The 25616-nt window shown below is 43.9% G+C and overlaps 1 protein-coding gene across 3 annotated transcripts in view; it reads right to left on the reverse strand.

The window, feature by feature from the left end:
- The window catches only part of LOC115476269 (mitochondrial import inner membrane translocase subunit TIM16-like), a 619296-nt gene extending 597220 nt beyond the window's left edge, over positions 1 to 22076 (reverse strand). For 2 of the 3 annotated variants that reach the window (XM_030212552.1, XM_030212550.1), the window contains exons 1-3: positions 21952 to 22076; positions 4969 to 5065; positions 400 to 474 (exon numbers count right to left, since the gene is read on the reverse strand). In XM_030212552.1, the coding sequence (XP_030068412.1) occupies positions 400 to 474; positions 4969 to 5065; positions 21952 to 22011 (232 nt within the window). In that variant the 5' untranslated portion in view covers positions 22012 to 22076. The remainder of the gene's footprint in view (positions 1 to 399; positions 475 to 4968; positions 5066 to 21951) is intronic. The other variant, XM_030212554.1, reaches the window with a different exon arrangement.
- Between the last annotated feature and the right edge of the window lie 3540 nt (positions 22077 to 25616).

A 25616-nucleotide genomic window follows, 5' to 3' on the forward strand; every position in this document is an offset into this window, starting at 1 on the left:
CAACCCTTCCCACAGAATCACTATGGGGGACTGAGCAGATCAGGTAGGCTGAGGCTGCATCACGTTTAGAATCCTCCCCCTTCCGCCCTGACCAGTGACAGCAGGAGGAAAGCTGCACTGTGTTGAGTCGCATCTTTCCAACTGCTCTGAACCATGAATATGTATGAGAGAGATTTGCATACCAAAGAGGCGATGCATGCATTTCTCTCTCTCTCTCTCTCATATTCATTGTGTGCCCAGACGACTGGGATGAGAAACCCTGTTTAACAAAAGTGATTTGGGAAGAGACGAATTTCCAACTATGTTGGAAACTGTTTAGCATCTCTTCCGGTAATGTAAGACTTTGAGGTTTCTTACAGAACAAGCAATCTGCCTCTTGTGAAGAATATAAGACCTCACCTGAATGGCAGCTGAGCTGGGATACTGGCCTTTTGTTGCCATTCTTCACCTCCAGGGGTACGATTCCCAACACACCTAAAATAAGCAATATACAGAATTACGAATCAAGCCTGTGATTCAAAGCAGACAGAGAGGCTTTTCAGATCTGCAGCAGATGTGATGCAAAAGAAAACAGATCTCAGAGGAATTGCTCCAAAACAAAATCTCTTTATTAAAACAATCACCTGATGTGGTCCATGATCTATCCGCTCATAAGCCGCTTCAGGGATACAATACGGAAGTGGGAAGGTTAAAGGATTTGCAGTCCTAACTAAAACATGCAAAATGCTCAGAAACACAATGCTCACAGCAGCATGAACACGGACTGTTCTCAAATGGGATGGTGAATCCTTTATGTGGTAACAGAGGTAGTGCCATAATGTGAACAAATTTGTCAGTTAAAGGAAGGACAACACTAAGGAAATTTTCTGCTTGTAGCATTTCATTTTAAAAAGGAAAACTACATTAGAAAAAATAACTAAATAAAAAGGAGCAATTGCCAGCATCAAAAGTTTACATGAACATTATTTTAAAATACCATTTTGGAAGCCCAGATAAAATATATTCCATGCATGTAAATAGGTTGAAAGAAGACCAAACCACTGTCATTGTGGTTTAAAGGTAAGGTGAAAGAGGTAGTTTAAACTCAAAAGGCTGTGTTCCAAGAAATGGAAAGAAAACCCAAATGAGTAATATAGAGATGAGCACAAGCACCAGGAACGTAAATGTAAAACAGTAATAAGATAGGCCAAGAGAGAAAATTTGAAAGAAGTCTGCTGTAGAAGCAAAACACTTTTGACTTTAAGATCATATAACGTGACCTTCTTTTTTTTTTTTAATTTTTATTTTTAATGCATTTAAATTTTTACAAGTCACGTACAAACTTGAACAAGCAATACGGAACTTAAATTGTAAACACAATTATATTTTTTATAAGAAAAACATTTTCCCCCCCTCTTTAGACCACTATAGAGAAGGCCACATGAAAGAAAATACATGGAGAAATGCTAAGGAAAACTTTAAAAACAATATAGCTTAGCACTCATCTATCCAAACTAAATATACCCGATTGATTGGTTCTAGCCAGCAACCAATTTCTTCATTTTTATAAATTCACTAAGATGTTCAGGCTGAAAAAAAATACATTTTATCCCCAAAAATTTAATCACACATTTACAAGGATAGTTGAGATAAAATGATGCTCCCAGAGCCAAAGTTTCAGCCCTAAGAGTTAGAAAAGCTCTCCTTCTTTCCTGGGTTGATCTAGTTACATCTGGGAACATCCAAATCTTTTTACCCAGGAAGAGTGTCTTTGAATTTCTAAAGTATAGGCGTTTAATTGCCTCCAGGTCTTGCTCAAATACAAACGTCACCATCAAAGTCATCCTTTCAGATTCTTCGGATATAGAAGCCTCTAAGAAATCAGTCAAATTCAGAGTATCTTTATTTACTCTTGGTAGGTCAGAAACCTCCGGAAGTTGTTGTAAATCTTTCTTTGGTAGAATACAGTAAATTTTACTTATTGGCGGAAACGTTTCTGGGGAATAATGTAAGATCTCCATTAAATATTTCTTAAATGCGTCCAGAGGACTGACTCCCATAGATTTTGGAAAATTCAAAAAACGTAGAGTTAATCTACGCTGAATATTTTCAATTTGTTCTATTTTCCGGTGAATAAAGGTTCTGTCTTTGACTGTAGTTATGTTGAACTCCTGGAGAGTTTTCAATTCTGATTTTAAATCTTTAACCTGCGAACCAAATTCTTGTTTTATATTTTCCATATTTATAGAAAGTGAATCGACTTTACTTACAAGAGATGAAACTTCTTTTGTTGAATTGACCACTGACATGTCCAAACGCTGGAGAGTTTCCCAGATTCTCTCCAGCGTCACCGTCCCAGATCTGGTGATTGAAGCACTTGGCTGAGGAAGGGGAACGTTCTCTCCCTGCCCTCCGTCGGTCTTCGCCACCTCTACTCCTCGCTCCGAGGGCCCCTGCAAAACCACTTCCGGTCCTGGGAACCCTCTCTGAGGGTAGCGTCCTTCGGGCTGGGGCGGTGGTTCGAGTTCCGGAGGAGATAAGGTAACATCGAGTCCAAGGCTCCGTTGGTCTCCTCCCAATGGGGCTGCTGGACTGCCTCCGGATATCGGGGTAGATGTGGTCGTGGTGTATCGCTCCATTGTTTGTTGCCTGACGGGCGGTCTGGGCAGCGAGGACTCACCCCTGACCGATCCTTTGCGCTTTGTATGCGGCATCACTTAAAAGAAGAAAGGTTTGGCAAACTAAACTCTGGAGTTCTCAACCCACAAACTTGCGTGCCGCCATCTTGTCACGTGACCTGCACCCCCCTAAGGTGACCTTCAAAGGAGTATTTTCGGACCAGTAGGGAGTCCTGCTTGTGGGGTGCCTCAAGGTTCACCTCTTTTGCCCATTTTGATTAAATTAACTGATGTGTTCTCTAGGTTACAAATTAACTAATGAGGGTTAAGAGTTATAAAACCTTCATTTATGCAGATCACATCACAGTGTTTTTTCCTGTATTGTCAACTCCAGATGAAACTTCCATTAGGATTGTAAACTGTCTAAGTGCTCTGGAAAATTGGATCAGAGATCATGCTTTAAAACTGAACAGAGAAAAGACAATTTTTGCTATTGGGTCAACATCTTATATGGAATGATAAAATATTAAAACTTAGTAATTCAAATTTTAAATTTGAGTCTAGTCTGAAGGCATTAGGTGTGATAATAACTAGTAATCTTACACTTGAGATACAGATAAGCTCTCTTTACCACAGTTATTTTTTTAGTACTAAGGAAACTTAGGAGAATCAGGGAATGTTTTGAAACTTCCAGCTTTTAGATTAGCTGTTCAAAGTTTCATCCTATCACAGCTAGATTACTTCAACATTGTGAATCTGGGTTGCCCTAGGTGAAAGCTGAGGGGGGTTATGACAGAAGGTTAAACAGGGGACAGTAGTTTAACCCTTCAAAGAACACAAACAAGAGAGCACTCTATGAAACTAACAAGTTGTGCAAGTTTTTTTTCCTGCAGTACACAATTAAGCTGTGCGATCTGCCGCTGCAGGATGTGATCAAAGCTATTAACCTAGAGGAGGTTCAAAAGAGGCTTGGACAAGTTCCAGGAGGAAAATCCCATAAAGAATTATTAGTCAGGTAGACTTGGAAGACCCATCACTCATCTCGCAAACTGAGCTATAAAAAATTGATTTATTTTTGGGATCTGCCAGGTACTTGTGACCCAGCCTCTTCTCTCAAGAGTTTTATTGATCTGGAATTAGCCAATACTAACTCTCCTTTGTTTTGGTAGTGATAGATACGTAATTGCCTTCTTATGCTGGGCTTAATGGACTACGGTCTGACTCAGCATCTCCTACTTTACATTCTCATGAAGGAAGCTCAAAGGATATACACTTTCTGGGAACAAGTACAGATGAAAGCATTATTGGCTTAGGATGGACCTTCTCAGCCTAAGTCTGTCTATTAAGCATGAGATTCTCTGGACTAGATCAGTCTGTTCAAAAGTGTCGGATAATTGTTTTATGGCTGCAAGATGTGATATTGCCAAATTGTGGAAATCTAGCTTAAAACCAAATATTGCACAGTGGAGGCAGAGACTACATTATGTAGTTTTGATGGAGCATCTAACAGCCCTATGCCATAACCACAAAGACCAGTTTGAACAAATATAGGGTCTGATGCAAGATTATTTGAACAGAGTATAAATCTGTATTAGAATGGCGGTTAAGGGGGGAGGGTAATACAGTATTCTGGGGCCAGGGCACACATGCATGGAGAACACCGGACCTCCACCAAAGGTCTGTAGTAAAATGCAAGCTGGCACTGTTTTTTAGTTTGTTTAAATGTTCTCCAGATCTGTTGTTCACAATGAAAGATACTTTCCACATCAAAACAAGGCTAAGAACCCCACTGGAGGACCTACAGGACAGAACTGAACAGACCTACCTACCAACTGTTGAGGAGAGTGAGAAATACTGAGGGAGGCAGGACTGCACACAGGTTAATACACTGACGTCACTAGTAAGTCTCAGTCTCCCCATCTGCTGGTAGAAGGGCATATACCCTTTCTTTGGGAATGGTCTGGAGAAGATGCTTAGGAAGGGGTATTTCGATTACGTAAAAGTTGTTTTTTTAAATTTTCAATAAAAATTGCAAGTTTAAAAAAAATGATGTAATCTCAAAAGGAATGTCAGAATTTTTTTTAAATATTATTATTATTGAGAAGGTGGTGGAGAAGACTTCCAGCAGAGGTTATACAAGCCAAAAGGGGCTCAATTCAAGCATGCATGGGACAGAAACAAAGGGACCATAAGGATGGAGGGAGGCAAGAGACCACAGATGAAGTCAAACCTGCATTATGCATAGTGGGAGAATCAAGCAACCCTCGTTCAGCCAACATCTTCAATGTCTATGCAGGTCTGCTAACAACACACACAGATTCCTGTTTGAGGAGATGGGATGACGCCTATAATCCACTTGTCATTATCTCACCTGTAGAATCGCTGTTGAAAGCGATGAGGCTGCAACTGGCCTTGATGTGATTTCCACAGGAAGCAGGGGAGCCAGTTCGGACACCACTAATCCACCCCTAAGGAACAGAGAAAGAAATACAGAAAGTTTATAGAAGTAATATCAGGCCAGAGGGCACAGTGTCTGATGTGTTCCTTCTCTAAGGACACAGAAGATGAAGACAGAAAAGTGTTATTTAGCACACCCAGTCTGCTCATCAGAACTTTTCTACTGTGTTGGCGCAGGCTCTACTAAATAACTGGTCTCATCCCTTCCTTCCCCTGCCGCTGGAATCTGATTACATTCTGTTTTTTTATCACTTTCATTGAAAGTCTATTCTAGACATCAACCATCCTCTCAGTGAAAAGAATTTTCTCTCACATTCCTTCTGAACTTTGCACAATGATGCCTGTCGTTCATTTTATTCGTGTAGCCAAACCTGGTCCTGGAGGAACTCCAGCCGGACAGGTTTTCAGGATATCCACAATGAATATTCATGAGAGATTTGCATGCACTGCCTTCACTGTATGCAAATCTCTCATGAATATTCATTGTGGATATCCTAAAAACCTGACTGGTTGGGGTACCTCCTGAACCAGGTTTAGGAACCACTGGTTTATTCTATGGAAAAATGCTTCTTTCTACTCCCCTACTGAAATCATATAGCTATTTACTTTTTCAGCTCTGAATGAATATAAAAGTGGCAGCGCTATAGAAATGCGTAGTAGTAGTAGTAAAAGTTCAATCAGATGCCTAGTTCCACAGGTGCCAGAGTCTACAGTGTAGTAGTCTACTCTCCATAATTAGCTCCTCTCTGCTCAACTTCAAGGTGAAAGATCTGGAGGTAATGTATTTCCTCCTGTTAGGTGCCACAAGTCCCTCTGCTGCTCCGATAGGATTCATTCCTCCCACTTAGAATACTGCCACAGTGAAACTCAGGAAGGCAGAGAAAGAGGCTTCTCCACTCCCATGCACTCACTTTTTAAAACAAGAAGCGAGCGAAGGGGGAGAAGCTGTTGGGACCATGAGCTCACAGTACCCACAATGCTCCTCTCTTGAATTCCTTCCTTCAGTACATGAAAGTGCTAAAATGGAAAGAAGAGTTTCCATTTTATTTACTTCACTTATATCCTGTCTCTCTTTACAATCCTTAGCGGGGGTGCAGTCCACAGAGACAATAAGATCACGTACAAATAAAATTTTAAAAACTAGAACAGTAAACATTAATCGTGGACATTTTTTTTCCAAGAACTTTTTCTGGATTTTCAAAGACTACAAAGTAGTAAAGCAAATAACCAAAGTAGATAAGTACAAATATAATACAATAATATTATGAATAAGAGAAGGCGTCACAAAAATCGTATGTAGTATTATTAATTCAAGTGAATCCTCATTATGACAATGATTAGATATATCAACAAACATACTAATGCTCATATATTTAACACAAGTCCCTTCACCAGATGCTTAAGCAGTTTATATTTGCGGGCTTGTGATATTAGCACAAGCCTGCAAATACAAACTGCTTAAGTGAATGATTAGATATAGTCATTGAGAGGGGGGCCATATCAAAACCTTTTTATTATTGATCCAGTTAGATGTGCTGAAGCTAATTCATATTTATGGTACAGTAGGACAGACTGCCACCAAAAGTGATCATTTAATAAAGAGGAGTGTTTCCAATTTGCCAGTATCATTTGCTGCACTATAGTGATTAATATATCAAATAATGTTTCTTGGTGTTCCAATAGAGAGGATTTTAATATTATTAATGAGATAAAGGTATATTAATTTTAAATATACCACAAATAATCTTCCAAATGGAATGCCAAAAAGGCTGAATCTTCACACATTCAAAAATCAAAAGTGCTAGTGTTCGCATTTGTGTCTAGCAATACAAACATATATTCGAGGCTATTAGTTCTGAATTGTGCATTTTCCGTGGTGTCCAAACAGCTCTATGATATGATATAAGAAGCACATTGTATAAAATTTGCAGCATAACCTTGGACATTAGATCAGAACTACTGTTGAGGAAGAATGAATATGTGGAGGCGGCAGAAACATTCTGAGCAAAGACAGAGGGGGCTGAGAGTGAGAATAGAGCTTCAGGGGGAACAGATGGATAGGGGGAAGGGGGAGTGAGAATGGAGCACTAGGAGGAAAGACGAACAGTAGGAAGCGAGGTGGAGTAAGAGCAAGGAGAAACATGGGGAAGAACGTAGCGTACAGGTGGGATTGTATTCCTCCCCTCTCCCCCCTAGCTCATGTCTCTCTTTTCTTGTAGATGGCACTGCTTTAGCTTCTGAAATATCATTGCAGGTAAGGCTTAGAGTGCAGACCTTGAACCATTCTGGGGACTTTACACTGGGTCACTTCTACCTCTCTTGTGTCCTTTTGCAGACATGATCCTGAGACCTGCACAATAACCTTGACCTTTTTCGTAAAATTGTAAAATCTAATTTTCTTTGTAAACTGTCTCATTGAAGGTATTGTAATGCATAATGTGTACATCATATCTAATTGTGATATTATTCTTGTTTTGAACCACTTTGAAGTTTTGTTAAAACGGTATAGAAGACGTGAAATAGAATAGAACCTAAGGTGGAAGAAAGACAGGAGAGGGGAAATATGAGAGAGATGCTTAAATTCCTCCATGACACAAATGCACAGGAGACAAATATCTTTCAATTAAAAAAAAAAGTCATTCTGGAATGAGCGGTCATAGGATAAAGGTGAAAATGAACAGACTCGAGAGTAAACTGAGGAAACATTTCTCAATGGAAAGGATAGTGAATTCATGGAATGGCCTACCAGTAGAGATGGTGGAGATGAAAACTGTTTCTGAATTCAATCAAGCTTTGGACAAGTACATAGAATCTGTAACGGAGAGGAAGGTATAGTAGATGGTATGGAAGGACAGACTGCATAGGCCATATGATCCTTATCTGCTATCATTTTTCTAAGAAATAGAAAAATGTCCTGTTTAAGGATGTCCAGCTTTTCCCTTCCTACAGTAAACTAAAAAAAAAAAAAAAAAAAAAAACACTGTGCAGTTGCAAACTCATGGCATCTTCCAAAAGTTTCTTTTGACTTCCCAGCTTCCGCCTGCTTCTTGAGGCGATTTCAGCTCAGTGAAGACTTTGCATCTTTTACGATTCATGTGCAGGTATTTGGGGAGGGTTTCTCCCCCCCCCCCCCCCCACTCCATCCAGCCTTGTATAACAGTAACAGACCTCTGGTTCCTTCTTTAACCCTGCACTAGTGTGTGCCTGATTCAGCCCCTAGGTGTTTCTTATGCACAGCCACTGGAATTCCTTTTGCTTCCACTACTTCCCCAGCCGGTGAAACAGGAGCTGAATCTGGGAATTGAGCCCAAACCTGCTGTATGGCCTAACAGTCACAACCTTGTAACTTGACTAAACCTGTTCTGACACATCTGTCTGAAATGCGAAGCACAAGCTGCACGTTTACCTAGCTTTTAAATCCACCACTCTTGTGGGATCAGTGCTACTTTTTCCACAGAGTGTGGGACACAATATTTATTTTAATTCTTATTTTCCAATTTCCTCTCTTTCATAACATGAACAACCTGTGTGCACCCTTCCATTCATAAATTGATATGAAAGTAGAAATACTATTCCTAGCGCAGTGTTTCCCAAGTCCAGTCCTGGAGAACCCCTTGCCAGTAAGGTTTTCAGAATATCCACAATGAGTATGCATGAAAGAGATCTGCATTTAATGGAGGCAGTGTATGCAAATCAAGTTTGTGCACATTCATTGTGGATATCCTGAAAACCTGACTAGGAAGGGGTATTAACTCCAGGACTGGACTTGAGAAACACTGTCCTAGACGATTTCAATATACCAGATGTTGACTGGGACATCCCTGTTGCAGAGTTGTCTAGGAGAAGATCTCTTCTGGCAACTGGTGAAGGAACTGCAAGGTAGAGGAGTAGCACCAGACCTATGAACAGGAGTGTCACTCATTTCAGAATTATAATTCAAAGATATCTTTGAAAAGACAAAGCAGAAATGCCCACAACATAGGAGGAAAATATTACAGCTACATTTTAAGAAACTATGGGAGAAAATCCAAGAATCAAACCATGAGAAGACAGACAAACGTGAAGAGATAAAAAGGGGACAGGAAACCAACCTGAAACAATTATACATCCAGACGAACAAACTTCATCCTGATGATGTATCCTAGAAAACACTTCTACTTTCCAAAACAAAATCTCACTCGGAATGTTTGTAGAAAACAAAAGTCCATTTTCCAACCAAACTATACATTTACAGAGAAATCCCAAAATGAACCCGCTCCCCAAAAACCTCCTGGTGAAAAGCCAAAAACTGTTTCCTCCTGTCTTGGGTCCATTTACAGACATCCAGAAATATCTGAACCTTCTCGCCCATAATGGCAGCATTGACACCAAACAGGCATTTACAACTTGAACAGAATGTTGCAGTTAAATTGATCACTGGTGGCCACAAATATGATCATGTCACCTGTTTCCTTAGGCGGGAGCCTTGGTTACCCATAGATGTACGAATATAAACTCCTTACATTAGTTCATAAAATCCTCACAAGCTATTTGACTCATTACTCCTCTAGCCGCTCTCTTTGATTTTCACAGCAACACCTATCGTCCGTTCCCTCCTTTCATAACACTTTGGAAATCTATGTTTAACATCATAAGAACTTGAGTAGCCATACTGGGTCAGACCGATGGTCCATCTAGCCCAGTATCCTATTTCCAACAGTGGTCAATCCAGGTCACAAATACCTGGTAAGTGTTATGTCCCCTACCTCGACGCAAGCGATGTAGTGGGTGATCACCTGGGATCCAGATGGTATGGTGATGAGGGTCCGAGATTTCAAGATGGGGGAGTATCTCAAGAAGTGGCTAGCTGGATGGGAAAACTTAGGGGAACTGGGAGAGCACCAGGCAAGACTCAAAGGAGATATTTAGTGTAAAGGTAACAAACCTCTGTTGGGAAAGTAAATAAGACTAATAAGAAAAAAAAGGACCACTATGGTTTTCTAAAAACCAGCTGACAGGAAACGATAAAAGGTTATCACTCATGTTAAAGTGGATATTCAGTCCAACAGGACAAAAGTTCTTTGAGATGCAACAACCAGACTCAAGGTGTGGTTACACCATGGAGTGATAGAGGCATTATGATATTTTCTTGTTTATTCTCCATTCCTTTCCTAATAATTCCTAAAATTCAGTTTGCCTTTTCATCACTGCTGCACACTCAACAGAGGATTTCAACATATTGCCCCCAGTGATACCTAAACCCTTTTCCTGGGTGGCGACTCCTAATATGAAACCTACCATCATGTAAACACAGTTTGGATTATTGTCTCCTATGTACATCGTTTTGCACTTGTCCACATTAAATTTCATCTACCATATGGATACTTGGTCTCGCATGGTCCTCTTCCAATTTCTCACAATCTGCTTGTTGTGGGACATAGAAGAGTAGCCTAATGGTTACAGCACTGAACTGAGAACCAGGGAAGGTAGGGTTCAAATTCCAACACACCTTGTGATCTTGTGCAAATCACTTAGTCCTCCATTGTCTCAGGTACAAGCTAAGGGCCTCTTTTATTTTATTTTTGTTACGTTTGTACCCCGTGCTTTCCCACTCATGGCAGGCTCAATGCGGCTTACATGGGGCAATGGAGGGTTAAGTGACTTGCCCAGAGTCACAAGGAGCTGCCTGTGCCTGAAGTGGGACTCGAACTCAGTTCCTCAGTTCCCCAGGACCAAAGTCCACCACCCTAACCACTAGGCCACTCCTCCACTGCTAATTCCAGACTCCGTTCCTTTTATCTTGCTGCACCTCTTGCCTGGAATAGACTACCTGAGCCTGTACGTCTAGCCCCGTCTTTGGCCCTTTTCAAGTCCAAACTTAAAGCCCCCCCTCTTTACCACTGCTTTTGACTCCTAACCACCACTCACTTGCCCTGTCCTTTATCCTCACCTCTTTATTCCCTTACCCTTACTTGTTCTGTTTACCTGTCTTATCTAGATTGTAAGCTCTTTGAGCAGGGACTGTCTTTTTGTGTATGGTGTACACGCTGCGTATGCCTTGTAGTGCTATAGAAATGATAAGTAGTAGTAGTAGTATACCACCGAATCCAAGTGATTTGCTACTCTTTAGTTTATTATGTTTATTCTATTACATCTTCCTCAGTAAAGAATGAAACAAAAACTATATTTAATCTTTCTGCTATGCCCCTGAATACCCCTCTTACATCTTGTCCCTCAGTAGGCTGTAATGAACAAAATACTATATTATGCACACAGTTTCTCTTATTGTAATTTAAATCTATACCTCCCTTAGGGCCTCTTATGTATTTATTTTATTTTAAAAATTAATATATCATCTATAACCTAGGCAATTTACAAGTCAAACACACATAATAAAAATATCAGTGAACTGCTGCACAACTGACGATGGGGCTGGAACAGGATTCTCAAGTTCAACAGCAAAAATCACAAAACACTAACAAAAATATATCAGTGAGCAGCACAGGCAGAACTCACCTTTGCGATGTAGTTTGAACATGTGCTACATCGGGGGCATGTTTGGTGCCAAATGTGAGTGTTGGTATGCAGACAACTTTGATTTTCAGAACTTTACAGTTTTCAGATTAGAGGTTGTGTATCTGTACAAAGCTACTCCTCCGCTCTTTGTCATACATCCCATCTACCAAATTTGCCCATGAATAATGTGTCCACATATATAATACGTAGAAATAACAAATTTGACTTTAAAAAAATATATATATATTGCAAGCCCACGCATATAAGGCACTATTGCATAAGACGGAACAGACAAATCCATTCAGGGACTACACGGATACAACATACGGTGGAGCCATGCAGAGGCAGTAGCACACATTTTAATTTTCACATCTGCTATCAAAGTAAGAGAAAGGAATTTGCTGGGTAATTTGCATCCAGTATATGCCCTAATCCATTTTTTTACATTTTTAACTATGCCTACAACAAACCATTTCCATTTTTCTTTGAGTGATGCGTGCATCCAGTAAAAAGATATAACATGCCCACACATATAGGGATAGACTCTTTAAAAGGTGCCCAAAGGTGGGAGCAAAAAAAAAAAAAGGAGCACTAAGAACTATTCTACAAATGCAATCTGAGTTGATGCACTTTCTAGAATGGCATGTAGCACTGGAATCCGTTTCCAACTTTTTGTGTGAAGATTTACACCAACTGAAACCTGGTATAAATCCTCACACGTTAAGTTAGGCACATATCCCCCAAATTCTATAATACTGCACGCACCTTTAGTGAACGCCCTTGACCCACTCATGCTCCTCCTATGGCCACAACCCCTTTCAGTTGCATGCTAAAAGATTTTGGTTTAGTTGTAAACCGCTCAGTCGCCTGATTGGGATCAAGTTTGAAGTATATCAAGTGCTTGGAAATAAATTAAAATAAAATAAATCTTTATAGAATACCATTTAGCAAGATGCGCGGGTAAATCCAAATTGTTGCCAATTAATGCCAATAATTGTTAGTGCCCAATTGATGCTAATTGGCTCGTAACTCAAATTACGAGTGTAAACTTGTGTGTGCAATTTTGAGCACCATATATAGTATCCAGGGGATAACGCACAGGGGCCAAAACATTTTGCAAAAAAACCAAACATATATTTCCGGATTCTATATAAGGCGCGGCAAGTAACATGCATTAAATTGTGCGTGCAGCCTATTCACACACGCTACTCAAGTGAGTAACGAGCCAATCCTATATAATAATTTGCACCTTCTACGTCTGGATGCCTGGGTTCGTAACACAATTCCTATTGGTCCGCCCTCACGTCACAATGTGATGACGTCAGAGGGCAGATCAATGAGAGGGAAGGGAAACCAGCACCAGCCAGCCACAGAACGTTGGCGGTGAGGATTCAATCGCGGGAGAATCACCCCCTCCCTCTCCTCCTGTCCTCCGAGGTCCAGGCTACTACTACTACTACTATTTAGCATTTCTATAGTGCTACAAGGAAACGCAGCGCTGCACAAACGTAGAAGAAAGACAGTCCCTGCTCAAAGAGCTTACAATCTAATAGACAAAAAATAAAGTAAGCAAATCAAATCAATTATTGTGTACAGGAAGGAGGAGGGTAGGTGGAGGCAGGTGGTTACAAGTGGTTACGAGTCAAAAGCAATGTTAAAGAGGTGGGCTTTCAGTCTAGATTTAAAGGTGGCCAAGGAAGGGCAAGACGTAGGGGCTCAGGAAGTTTATTCCAGGCGTAGGGTGCAGCGAGACAGAAGGCGCGAAGTCTGGAGTTGGCAGTGGTGGAGAAGGGAACAGATAAGAAGGATTTATCCATGGAGCGGAGTGCACGGGAAGGGGTGTAGGAAAGGACGAGTGTGGAGAGATACTGGGGAGCAGCAGAGTGAGTACATTTATAGGTTAGTAGAAGAAGTTTGAACAGGATGCGAAAACGGATAGGGAGCCAGTGAAGCGACTTGAGGAGAGGGGTAATATGAGTAAAGCGGCCCTGGCGGAAGACGAGACGGGCAGCAACGTTTTGAACCGATTGGAGAGGGGAGAGGTGACTAAGTGGGAGGCCAGCAAGAAGCAGATTGCAGTAGTCTAAACGAGAGGTGACAAGGGTGTGGATGAGGGTTTTGGTAGAGTGCTCGGAAAGAAAGGGGCGGATTTTACGGATGTTGTAAAGAAAGAAACGACAGGTCTTGGCGGTCTGCTGGATGTGAGCAGAAAAGGAGAGAGAAGAGTCAAAGATGACCCCAAGGTTTCGAGCCGAGGAGACAGGGAGAATGAAAGAGCCATCAACAGAAATAGAAAACGGGGGGAGTGGGGAGGTGGGTTTGGGGGTCCGAGTTCCAGGCCCACCCCTCCTTCTCCTCAGAGTTCCATACCCCCGCACCTCCCTCCCTCTCTCTCCCTCTCCTCCGAATGGCAGCCCGCCCTGCGTTGCCCACCCTCTTCTCCCAGTCCTCCACCTGCCCCTCGCCTTCCTGCGGCACCTCTGTTAGAAACATTCCCCCAACCTAAGAGTTAGTCCCACACGCCTATATTTAAGATGCCTTATATAGAATTTACCCCATAATGCACGTTACATGTGTAAAAATACAATACAAAGGTATACACACTACATACAATATCAGATTAAAACCCATAGTCCAAGCCAGTTATTAAGCACTCTGTTAGCCTTTAACAAAACAAAATATTCTGATAGTTTCATTCCTAGAACATTTTTAGCATATTCTGAAGTCAAAATAGTCAATATTTATAGGGTCCATAACAGGTCCTAAGGGAAGGTGATGAATGGAAACAAGCCCTTATTTAAAATTACCTTGTATGTTCCTCTTAGATCCAATTCCATAGAGGTAGGGTATCTGCTACCTTAAGAAAATGACAGGTAAAGACCATATGGCCCATCCATACCAACCACTATTTCTTCCTCTCCCTATGAGATCATATATGCCTGCCCCATACTTTCTTGAATTCAGATAGTCGTCTCCAACACCTCCACCGGGAGGCCATTCCACACATCCATCAGCCTTTCCGTGAAGTATAATCCTCAGATTACACCCGAATCTGTCCCCTATCACTCCTCCTTCCAGAGCTTCCTTTCAGTGGAAAGAGACTCACCTCCTGTGCAGTTATGCCATGGAGGCATTTAAATGTCTAACACCAGCAAAAACAAGGAAGAATTCTGTAGGCGCAAAGCTACTGAAGCACTATTGTAGCAGTATGGGCACTATGCACAGCCATCCATGAGACTATATGGACCTACATGACATATATGGTCCAACTCCTACATATATGGCACTATTCAGTACTCAGAACCTGATTATGATGTGCAAATTCAGACACTCTCTAAAAGACTCCAAAACATTGTGGAGATATCCAGTCTCACAGAAGAATAACAACCCTTGTTTACTGTACTTGGCACCTGCTGATAAGGTCATGGTTTTCCAGGACAAGCAAGCTGTTACCAGCACTGATGCGAGTTGTTATTGGAAACGGACGTCAATGCCGGACACTTGGAGCTACTTGTTTAAAAAAAGGTTTGGGTGGTTTTCTAAAGGAAAAGTCCATAGATCATTATTAAAATGAACTTGGGGAAAATCCACTGCTTATTTCTAGAATAAGCAGCATAAAATGTATGGGAAAATTAGGTTCTTACCTTGGTAATTTTCTTTCCTTTAGTCATAGCAGATGAAGCCATTACGTATGGGTTGTGTCCATCAACCAGCAGGGGGAGATAGAGAGCACTCAAATTTCACAGTACCACATGGTCAGCTAGCTCCACTGCCTCTTCAGTATTTGAAGCTTCCAAAGCAGGATAACAAACCACAATGGGAATAACATGAACTTTCCTCACAGCGAACGATAGCCCCTTAACAAGGGCATGAACTCAAAAGGAGGGCATGAACACATCCTCCTGGAGGGAATAAATTAGTCCTCCTCTTTGTATTTATGGAGGGAATACACACATCCTCCTGGAGGGAATGAACTCAACCTCCTACACATGAACTGGAGGGAATGAACTCATCCTCCTATAAGTGAACAATAATCATGAAGACTGTTTTCCAACTTTCTCCCAAGGAAGGATTAGAACTTCAGGAAACAAGAATAGAACCTGAAACAGATTCATATCATACAGACAATCATACAGGGAGGGCTCATGGCTTCATCTGCTATGACTAAAGGAAAGAAAATTACCAAGGTAAGAACCTAATTTTCCCTTCCTTGTCATCAAGCAGATGAAGCCATTACGTATGGGATGTATCAAAGCAATCCCTATACAGGGTAAGAACAAGTCACACCACGCGCTAGCACTTGTGCTCCAAAACGCGCATCCCTCCTAGCAGCCACATCCAGCCTCTAAAGTCGGGCAAATGAGAGTTTCGAAGCCCATGTTGCTGCACTGCAAATCTCATGGAGAGTGCTCCAGTTTCAGCCCAAGAGGAAGAAATCGCTCTTGTAGAATGTGCCTTAAAGGCTACAGGTGGAGGCCGGCCGGCAAGCAGATAAGCTGAAAAGATAGCTTCTTTGAGCCAGCGGGCAATAGTGGCTTTAGATGCTGGAGACCCTCTGCGAGAACCTGATAGTAAAACAAACAAACAAATGATCAGAGGTCCTGAAAGAATTAGTAACTCGCAGATACTGCAACAGAGTCCTGTGCACATCCAACAGGTGCAACTGCCCAAAGGATTCTGGAAACTTCTCCTTAACAAAAGAGGGTAGAAAAATAGGCTGGTTTAGGTGAAACGCTGAAACCACCTTAGGCATAAAGGAAGGCACGGTATGAACCGTGACCCCGGACTCTGAAAATTGCAGAAATGGGTCTCGACAGGACAGCGCCTGGAGTCCTGACACCCGTCTCGCCGAAAAATTTGGCACCAGTAATGGCCACCAGAAAAACGGCCTTTAGTGTCAAATCGTTCCCTGAAGCTCGCCGTAGCGGCTCAAAAGGAGAACCCTGCAGAGCCTTCAAAACTAGCCCCAGGTTCCAAGCTGGACAAGGTGCCCGCACGGGAGGACGGAGCCAAAACACCCCTCTAAGAAACCGTGCCACATCTGGATGAGCCGCTAAAGACACGCCTGCAACCTTACCATGAAGGGAGGCCAATGCTGCCACTTGCACCCGCAGGGAATTATAGGCCAAGCCTTTTTGTACACCATCCTGCAAAAAGTTGAGAATCGGCAAGACAGGAGCCCGCATGGGTGTGATCGCTTTTGAAACACACCAAGCCTCAAACTGGCGCCAGATCCTGGCATAAGCCACGGAAGTGGACCGCTTGCGGGCCTGCAGGAGAGTGGAAATAACATTACTGGAATAGCCTTTGCCTCTCAATTGCGCCCTCTCAACAGCCATGCCGTAAGAGCAAAATGGCAGGCGTCCTCCATGGCCACCAGTCCCTGCGACAACAGGTTCGGTACCAGAGGTAAAGGAAGGGGAACCTACTACTACTACTACTTAGCATTTCTATAGCGCTGCCAGGGTTATGCAGCGCTGTACAAGTTTAACATGGGGAAGGACCGTCCCTGCTCAAAAGAGCTTACAATCTAAAGGTTACAAACTATGTAGTCAGTGTAGGTATCATGAGTGGGGAAGGTGGTTATGCGCCAAAAGCAAGGGAGAAGAGATGGGTTTTGAGTAAGGACTTGAAGATGGGCAGGGAGGGCGCATGACGTATGGGCTCGAGAAGGCTGTTCCAGGCATATGGTGATGCGAGGCAGAATGGGCGGAGTCTGGAGTTAGCGGTGGTTGAGAAGGGTACAGACAGGAGTGATTTGTCCTGAGAGCGGAGATTACGGGTGGGAACATACGGGGAGAGGAGGGTAGAGAGGTAATGGGGGGCTGCAGAGTGCATTTGAAGGTTAAAAGGAGAAGCTTGAACTGTATACGGTAGCGGATCGGGAGCCAGTGAAGTGACCTGAGGAGAGGGGTGATATGAGAATATCGGTTCACGCGGTAGATAAGACGTGCGGCAGAATTTTGGACAGATTGAAGGGGGGATAGATGGTTAAGCGGGAGGCCAGTGAGAAGAAGGTTGCAATAGTCAAGACGAGAGGTGACGAGTGAGTGGACGAGGGTTCGGGTGGTCTGTTCAGAGAGGAATGGGCGAATTTTGCTAATATTATAGAGGAAGAAGCGACAGGTCTTAGCTGTCTGCTGGATATGGGCAGAGAAGGAGAGGGAGGAGTCGAAGATGAGTCCGAGATTGCGGGCTGAAGCGACGAGGAGGATGAGGGCGTTGTCAACAGAGACGGAAAGTGGGGGAAGAGGGTTTGGGTCGAAAGACAAGGAGCTCAGTCTTTGCCATTTTCAGTTTCAGATGCCGGTTGGACATCCAGGCAGTGATGTCTGAAAGGCAGGCCGAAACTTTGGCCTGGGTTTCGACCGTGATGTCGGGAGTGGAGAGATAAAGCTGGGTGTCATCAGCATAGAGATGGTACTGGAAACCATGTGATGAGATCAGCGAGCCCAGGGAAGAGGTGTAGATCGAGAAAAGAAGCGGTCCAAGGACAGAACCTTGAGGAACCCCAACAGAGAGCGGGATGGGGGGTGGAAGAAGAGCCATTAGAATATACTCTGAAGGTGCGATGGGAAAGATACGAAGAGAACCAGGAGAGGACGGAGCCCTGGAACCCGTATGAGGACAGTGTGTCAAAAAGTAAATTATGATTGACGGTGTCAAAGGCGGCATATAGGTCGAGGAGGATGAGGATGGAATAGTGACCTTTGGATTTGGCGAGGAACAAGTCATTACAGACTTTAGAGAGTGCTGTTTCTGTCGAGTGCAGTGGGCGAAAGCCGGATTGGAGCGGATCGAGGATGGCCTGAGAGGAGAGGAAATCAAGGCAGCGGCTGTGGACAGCGCGTTCAAGTAATTTGGAGAGGAAGGGTAGAAGAGAGATGGGGCGGTAGTTGGAAGGACAGGTGGGGTCTAGTGATGGTTTTTTTGAGAAGTGGTGTGACTACAGCGTGCTTGAAGGTGTCAGGGACAGTAGCAGTGGAGAGAGAGAGGTTGAGGATGTGACAGATTGAGGGGTTGACTGTAGGAGAGATGTTGTTAAGCAGATTGGTGGGAATGGGATCAGAGGAACAGGTGCTGCACTTAGAGGAAGAGAGAAGGCGAGCAGTTTCCTCTTCGGTGATCTCAGGGAAGGAGAAGGAGGAGGAGGAGGAGGAGGAAGAGGAGGCCAGGCTAGGTTGGTTGGGGGAGTGGGTTAAGAAGTCACAGGGAGGAGAAGGCTTGGAAGTGAATTCAAGGTTTATCTTCTGCACCTTATCGCGGAAGTAGTCAGCTAGTGTTTGAGGAGAGAGTGAGGGGGTGCTGCTACTGTAAATAAATAAGATCCTATTTTTATAATATTTGGGTATGGAGTTAGCTTCTTTTATTATATTGGCGCAGTGGGCTTGGATCTAAGGATAAGGGGTGAAACATCTACTTCTGACACTTCCATAACCCATGCTAATCTGGTTGGGACCCATTTTGCAATAACTTACACTAAGTGTCAGGTACACCCATAACACCCCAATAAGAGTACAATCTGTTTTGCGTCCACAAATTCCCTATGAAGAAGCGAAATCAACCAGAGAAGTAGGGAAGGGATGCAGGCCAAGCAAATAGTCAAATCTGCAGAGGTTGATTGTAGTAACATTTATTGAAAACCAGATACAACCGACTCAACACAGACTGTGATTCAGCAATTAAATTGCCTGCCTCAGGAGCCAAGTATCTGTTACAAATGTCCATTTGTTTCAAATGAAATAGAAAGAAACAGGTATTGAGTCACTATTAGCTTGACAACTATAGAGAGCGATGTATTTGCACTTGTCAGCTCAGGAAGACAGCGAGTGCATTCAAATATCTCTCATGAATATTCATTGTGGATATCCTAAAAACCTGACTGGCTGGGGTACTTCCAGGACTAGGTTTGGAAATCACTGTTCTAGCCATAACACATTTGGAAGAGCTGAAGTTCAAAGCAGATCTAAACATATCATTTCTTGAGGATCTTGAGAGGCATTCATTAGTGGAAGGCTTAATGCTAGAAAGGACCAGTCAAATATTTAGACTGCACTGGTGACTCTCTTGCAATCTTTGGGTTCCTGGGATCCTGCTGGAATGAGCAAATGTAGCATCCAGAAAGCTGGTAAAAGTCATTGCAACTATTCAAGGCTCATGCTCTCTCTCCATGAAAGCTGTGTTAGAATTACCCTACGGGAGATGTATGCAGCAGCTAACTCCTGATGTTTGGAAAGAAAGTCAAATTTGCATTAGTATAGGCAGAGCATGAATTAATTTCTGTAGGGGTGGACAGGCAGACACCATGCATCGTGAAAGAACAGCTATTCTGGCACAACTGTGCCAACCTGGGACGGATGCAAAACATGCATAGATTCTGTGTCAATCAAACTTTTTTTTATAAGCAAGGCACCACTTTATATATTTAAACTATAAACAAAGCAGATTATTTTTTCTTGCAATACTAGCTAAGGCAAAGGATGATGTAGAAGAGAGACCTACAATGGGGTTCGAGCTGGGAATCACAATTAAACTCCTTGTGACTCACTGCTGATTTTGCCAGCTTTTCAGCAAAAATGTATTCTATGTTTGTATCTTATTTCTACAGAACTGCAGGACCTCAGCTTCTAGTCTCTCCGATCATATGCAAAAGGTCTCTGAAGTCTGGCAGAAGGGAAAGGGTTAAAATAAAAGCCTCAGAAGGAAAAGAGGGCGGAAATGAAAGTCTTGTGACATGAGAGGGGAAAAAAATGATCAACCTGAAACGTTCAAAAAGCTCAAAATATCCAAAAGTAAGACTATGCACATTTAATTCAAAATGTGTGTCAGCTGAAGGGAAGCAAGGCCAAACAGGAAAACCTTCACTTTTACCATCTCAAGTAATTAGTGGTATTAAATAAACTGTGAACAGGGAAGCACGGCATGCAATATGTTTATTAATAAGCCGTTTCGCCTACTCAGCCTGGAAACAAATAAGAAACACTGTAGGCACTTGCACACAGTGTCTTTGTCATCAAATTCAATTAGAGCAAAAACATAAATAAAATAAAAATACTGCCCCCTCCAACTTAGATACCACATTGTTTTTAATGCATCATGCATCAACTAGAACATTAATTTGCAGTTCAGAATGAACTTAAGTGTCTGAGAGTAGCAGACAAGAAGATATTTTACCATCTCTTTTCAATAATAGAGAAAAAAGTCCCACAATAGCAATATTGTATATTCCATGCAAAAAAAAAAACAGCAAAGAAGTCTTTGTATATTACAAAAGACCTTCAGCTTCATGCAAGCAACACATTCATTTCCTGCCAAGGGAAATTCTAGAAACCCTAAGCAGGAAAAAACACACATTCAGCTACAAAAGTTAGAAGAAAATTCAATTACAGTTAGAAAAAAACATCCATGCATCCTGCCAATGAGGTGCGTTGCTGTTAGTACCCCCACACCCATTTTTAAGGCAGAAATAAGAGTACACACAATCCATCCTATTTGCCCCTCATCAATTACTACTACTACTTCTACTTATTTCTATAGCGCTACTAGACGTCCTTACTAATGTCTCCAGCTGCATGCATAGAGCAGCAGATTAAACAAAAGATTATTCACCAATTACATATTCCCGATTCAAGAATCTGTGCACTTTTAAAAACCGCAATATGTTACGCCTTCCTAAATACTTAAAACCGGGCCTGTGCAAGAATATTGTGTGATTTAGGCAATCCTTCATCCTTAATTTCCAGGTCCCCAGCCCATTGGCCCCCCCCTCCAAAATGTTGATAAACTCTACAATCATGATCACTTTACAACAATTCTATTAAGACTCATAATTGTATAACATACTTTTAAATATTAAACTTTTTTTTTGCAGGTGAAGGCATGTACAGATGGCTCTTTGCATTTTAAGTGGCTGTCAGAGACATTGCTTTGCTTCCACTGCCGATGCTTTTCCCTTTTCCCTGCAAGCTACCACCCTAGGCCATTCCCTAGTCATGCCTAATGGTTGGGTTGGGTCAGCCCTAGATAAAATAAATTCTTTCAATCAGAGACAGACGAATGTATTCAGTGGAGTTAACGGCGCTCTGCAACCCACGTTTCCAGAAACATTTCTGCCTCCCCCATACTGGGAAGACTTACAGTGCCTCTTTCCTATACTGGGTCAGATTAAGGCTGGAGCACAGACAGAGCACTGGCACAAAGTAAAGTCACTGTATGAAGGGCGGAAAGGAGCAAGCAGCACATACAGTCAGTGAATGGAGCGAACATTGAGACAGGTTACTTAGGGTTGCGAAGGGGGATAGTAAACAGCATGCAGTACCCCGCGTTAAGCAAAGACTCTGCCTGCGCCTATCAGCAAATACAATCAAATCTCCTTGGGCACTGCTCCCGAGCCCCCGCTCACCTCCTTCCTGGGGACACGCGGAACCGTATTCCTAAACTTGGACGTCTTGAAGCGATTCATTGCTACAGGCTGAGGAGTATCCGGCAGAGTGCGAGCAAGGGACGAAGAGAATGGGCGTGGCTACTGGCCGCAGCACCATGACCGCCCACCTCCCCAACGCTTCCTATAGGTACTCCGCTGCACCACCTGTCATCCACTGAGCAGCTTGCCACTATTGATGTCTGCTCACAGATCAGTCTTCTGAATAGCAGCAGCAATAATCCTTAAAGTATCAAACGCAGATATAATATCAAAATACGACATGAAAGTAATAATATAACAATATTATTATTATTATTCAAGGACGTTGCTGACAAATTATTTTTTTCCATTTTGCAGGTTTGTTATGCTATTGTAACTTTGTAAGTAGGGTTACCATATATCCGGATTTCCCCTAGCCATGCCCTTCTTTTCAGGGGACTTTTGGGGGTCTGAGCAGTTTTTTTAAGCCTGCCTATTTGTCCAAGTTTCTGGGCTGGGTGGCTCGCCTCAGGGTGCCCTCCCCAAACATATGTTAATGCACCCTGATGGCCTATTGGCTTCTTTGGGGTAGGAAAGAACCCCACTCTTTGCTGCTCACTGCCGTTTGCTTCTTCAAAATGGCTACCAAGACTTGACGTGGCAGACTTGCGAGACTTCCACGGAAGTTTTGTGAGGCCACTGCTTTAAGTCTCTGCAGCCATTTTGAAGAAGCAGCTGCAGTGAGCAGGTCAGCGACACAGGCAGAAAAGATTGGGGTTCTTTCCTGCCACAAAGAAGCCAATAGGCCATCAAGACGCATTGATAGCAGGGTTGCCAGGTGGAAAAATTTTTTCCCACCCAAACGAGCCCAAATCCAGCCCAAAGTCAAACCCCGCCCCTGACACTCCACCCCCGTGTCATCACCCCGCCCCGCCATCATCGGCCCCGCCTCCCCCGTCATCGGCCCCGCCCAGAATGTCACTAACCCCGCCCTCGCGGCCGAAAAAACCGCTTTAAAAACCGCCCAAAAGACCCAAAAGAAGCCCCAAAAAACGCAACCCGCCGCGGGCAAAAATTTCCTGCGGCGGGTCGCGGAAAACCGCCCACCTGGCAACACTGATTGATAGGTTTGGAGAGGGCACCCTGACGATAAGGGGAAGGTGAGCCAGCCCAGCAACTTGGGTGGATGGATTGAGTCAGGTGGGTGGGTGTAGGGAGGGGGGCTGGAAAGAAAAAGATTTTGTGAGAAGGGAAAATACAGCACATGGATAGAGAACAGGTCATGCTGCTCAAGGATGGGAGGGAAAAGAAAGGGGGACATGCTGCTCATGGATGTTTGCTTTTTTGGAAATGTACATCTTTTCTAATTTTATATTTAGCAAAGTACAGAAAAAAATTCATTTCTGTTAATTGTACCAGTGTTTTCACTACTTATAGAATCTGGCTTTCGTAGGCAGTCAAGGTAACTGTGTGGCTGAGTATGGCGCGGTATTTTATTTTTTGTGTCCTCTTTTTTGACTCCGCAAATATGGTAACCCTAACTGTAAGACTTAAACTGACAAGATCATGCTAAGACCTTTGCACTCGGTTATGATTTCAGAACTGCTATATGCCTTACTGGAGGTGGGGCAGGTGGAGAGGTAAGTGGCATTCCATATCATCATGCTGATCAATCCATAGACTGGTGGGTTATGTCCATCTACCAGCAGGTGGAGATAGAGAGCAATCCTTTTGCCTCCCTATATGTGGTCATGTGCTGCCGGAAACTCGTCAGTATGTTCTCTATCTCAGCAGGTGGTGGTCACACACAGCAGCAGCTCTGGCTAGGTCTCCAAGCCTAATCTTTAGGTTTTGTTGAGTACCTGGGGTTGAGGGCTGTTCTTGAGCAAGTGCAAACCTGGTGGTGCCAGGTCCCTCCTTTTCTCCCCCCTCCCGCTGGCTCCGTAAAAAAAAAAAAAAATTTGGACGTCCTTTAAGGGCGTTTAATTTCAACGTTTATTGCAGCTGCTCACTGAGACACCAGTTCGTTACAGCTCGGAGTGAGAAGCAGGTCATTTTACCTTTTTATAGCGGGCAGGGGGTTCCCCGTTCGGTCTCCACGTGGCTTATGGCGTCGGAGGGCGAGGGCGCGAAGATTCGCTCCCCGGACCGCGTGTGTGCGTCTAGCGGGGATTTCAAAGCCTGAATCGCCTTTGTTGAGCATCAGTTTGGAGGCCGGTCAGTGTCCCGGTTCTTCCTCCGGTGCGGCGGTTTTCCCGCCATAAGCACCCATCCCCCGCTGCTCGCCCACTCCATGTTGGCTGGCCACTCTGCTCGGACAGCTTCTTCTTGGGCTGCCCTCGAGCTGGGAGACGTTAATACTATGGTCGCCCTTGATTCGGGCGACGGTAAGAAAGCGGCCAAAGTTAAGCGCCGTTCTTCCCGTGCGGCTCCTTCTCGGAGTTTCGCACCGGACGCCATTTTGGATGCGCAGCACATTTCTCCCCCGCTCTTGCGAGAGCCGGTTGAGGGTGCGGCTAGGGCCGTGGCCCAAGCTGCAGAAGTGCACAGTTCGGGGGCATTCTCCCCTGAGTTTATTTTGCTGCTGCATCAGGCTTTTCTTATGCAAAACGCTGCCCCTGCCCCCCTTTTTGATAAAGGGGTTGAGGCCTCCGGAAGCAAACGCCCTCGGGTGGATTTCCAGGCCCTAGAGGACTCTGTCTCCTCTGATGTAGATGAGGGCAGCGTATCTGAGTTCTCCCAACGGTCCTTTGGGGATTCCTTGGAGGAGACGGATTCCCGCTCGGATGGAGCGGATGACCCCTCTGCAGCACGGATCTTTCGCTCAGAGGATTTGCCCAACCTGTTAGTGCAGGCCATGAGCATTTTGAAGATTTCCTCTCCGGAGGACCTCTCCCTCAGCCTCTGTTGGCTCCGCCATTATGCTGGGGACGAAGCGCCCGCCTAGAACCTTCCACGTGCATGAGGCCATGCGCACCTTGATTTCGGCTCAATGGGATGTCCCAGAAGTGAGCCTCAAAGTGGCTAGGGCTATATCCCGCCTCTATCCTCTGCCTGAAGGTGAACGGGAGGCCTTTCTTTGGCCTACCGTGGATTCTTTAATCACTGCGGTGACTAAGAAAACGGCGTTGCCGGTGGAAGGTGGCACGGCCCTAAAGGACGCTCAAGACAGAAGATTGGAGGCGGCCTTAAGGTCGTCCTTCGAGGCGGCTGCTTTAAGTTTGCAGGCCTCAGTTTGCAGCTCCTATGTGGCCAGGGCGTGCCTGACGATTGTACAGCGGGCTTCCCCCTCGGATACTTCCTTGAGGGCTGATTGGCCGGCCCTGGAATCGGGCTTGGCTTATTTGGCAGTCTTGCTGTATGATGTCTTGAGAGCCTCAGCTAAAGGTATGGCCCAGACAGTCTCTGCGCGGCGTTGGCTTTGTCTGAAGCATTGGTCTGCTGACCACGCCTCTAAGTCTCGCCTGGCTAAGTTGCCTTTTAAAGGCAAGCTGCTCTTTGGGGTCGAGCTGGACAAAACTGTGACCGATCTCGGCACGTCTAAGGGCAAGAGGTTACCAGAGGTCAGGGCTCGGACCAGTGGTGCTCGCCCCGGTTCCTCCAAAGGACGGTTTCAGGAAGCCAGTCGGTATCGCCCGGGCAAGTCGGGCTCCTCTGCCCCCTCT

This window comes from Microcaecilia unicolor, chromosome 8 (genome assembly GCF_901765095.1).
Source record: "Microcaecilia unicolor chromosome 8, aMicUni1.1, whole genome shotgun sequence".
Taxonomy (NCBI): Eukaryota; Metazoa; Chordata; class Amphibia; order Gymnophiona; family Siphonopidae; genus Microcaecilia; species Microcaecilia unicolor.